General features: G+C 42.2%; 1 protein-coding gene across 1 annotated transcript; it reads right to left on the bottom strand.

The window, feature by feature from the left end:
• Positions 1 to 520: 520 nt before the first annotated feature.
• On the bottom strand, positions 521 to 901 carry Tsp_09364 (conserved hypothetical protein). The gene has a single exon (XM_003375739.1). It carries the CDS (start codon positions 899 to 901, stop codon positions 521 to 523), a length of 381 nt encoding a protein of 126 aa, XP_003375787.1.
• Positions 902 to 1,641: the final 740 nt, after the last annotated feature.

Raw genomic sequence — 1,641 nt, 5'->3', positions numbered from 1 at the left:
AGCGGGACCGAGTAGTTACCAAAACCGCCATCATCTATTTGCCGCACCACCGTCTCAGTCTCATCCTGTTCATCAAAGGATCAGTTGTAAAAACTGATAAAACCCCACGTGGTGCTTTTCGTGCTCTTTTGTTCATGTGGCTGTGCCAACCTTCCAGATGGTTGTTGGTCCGCACTGCCACACCATGAACGTTCCAAAGCGGAATTTTAGTGGCCGGAAGCTACTCTTGCTGGAAATACCGGAACAAGGCTTCCAATTGACCCGACGTCCCAACATTTATGATTTCAAAACCCGCGGGTACAAGGTGCACCGACAAAAATGCTAATGGCATTATCCGATATTCGGCTATACGTGGGAAGTTCTTTCCTAACAGTCAAACAATATACGACAGGTAGCAGTTTACCCCTTAGGAACACATGAAGGGTAAACAACTGCTGGTACCAGCAGGGGACAATCTTAAACGTCCCATCCCCGCACCAGCAGTTACTCTGAGCCAGCCTCACTGGCAAAAATGAATATATCATTGGTCGGCAAATGGTACATTAAAAATTGCGCACCGGATTTCTTTGTCTTCTGCTCGGCAGTGAGCCGCAGATCCTGCCGCCTGGCCGGAAGTCGAAGGTATTTCTTCGAACGGCTGCAGTACATTGTGTTCCGGGCCTGCTCCCACGTTGGAAAATGCACGGCAGTTTCCAGGCTGATGGAGGCATTTGCTTGCTAGCTCATCATAAATTTCTAATACCGTCCTCGGATCCCCTGCAGCCAGCCTTTTCAATTCATTTAGCTGCTGATGATGGTAGAATGCGTGGGCATCTACTCGGCAGCCCTCTACATGTTCACCGGTTCTTATGACTTGGGTGGCATCAAGGTTAGTATAGAGCTTGCCAGGACAACCTCTCATTCCCTAAATTGGAAACAAAAATTGCAAGNNCGNGATATTACACAATAATAACAATCGTACTATTAATAAAACAATTCTATTTACTTATGCGCATATNCCAACATTTTGTTCATTGCGNATTCATCCCGCTTTGAAGGTGGTAACACCTTCCTCTGTACACCAAATTTTTTGTTGGGTTCTTTTGAGTAGACACAAACTGTANTTTTATCATTTCNTCCANTTAGTAAAAAACTCTCAAATACGAAGCACNAAAACTAAACGGNAAAACCACCCNAAAATAAATTTAANCGGGTTTTGAACTACGTTTTANNNTGACCNTTTTNGCAACAACATTGNAATTTTCATTTNCTCATTTTNATCNTACAATTGAAGATCAACTTTGATTGATATTTCTGTGGCACCAATGCCTTCTGTTGATGTTGACAGAAGATTATTAATCACACACAAATGGCGCACAAATGCTGACATCAAAGTATGCGATGTCTACTGAAGAGTGAATTTGAAGCAGCTTTAATAGCTTTCCTGCTTGGTGCTGTCCATCTCTCTTTTCCACTTTCAAAGTGCTTTATTTTTATCCATCCGCGTTGATAAATACTGTTTCAAAGAATGTCAACCAACAGTTGTTTCTCTCATCAGATAAATTACGTTTTAGCTAGCAATTATATGAGATTTATGCACATGATGCTTTTCCGTTTGTCAGAAATTTTTCTGAAGAGCAGCTAAGAATTATTGAAGTGGAA

This window comes from Trichinella spiralis, assembly GCF_000181795.1.
Source record: "Trichinella spiralis strain ISS 195 chromosome Unknown Scfld5, whole genome shotgun sequence".
Taxonomy (NCBI): Eukaryota; Metazoa; Nematoda; class Enoplea; order Trichinellida; family Trichinellidae; genus Trichinella; species Trichinella spiralis.
This window is presented reverse-complemented; position numbering and strand designations above follow the sequence as displayed.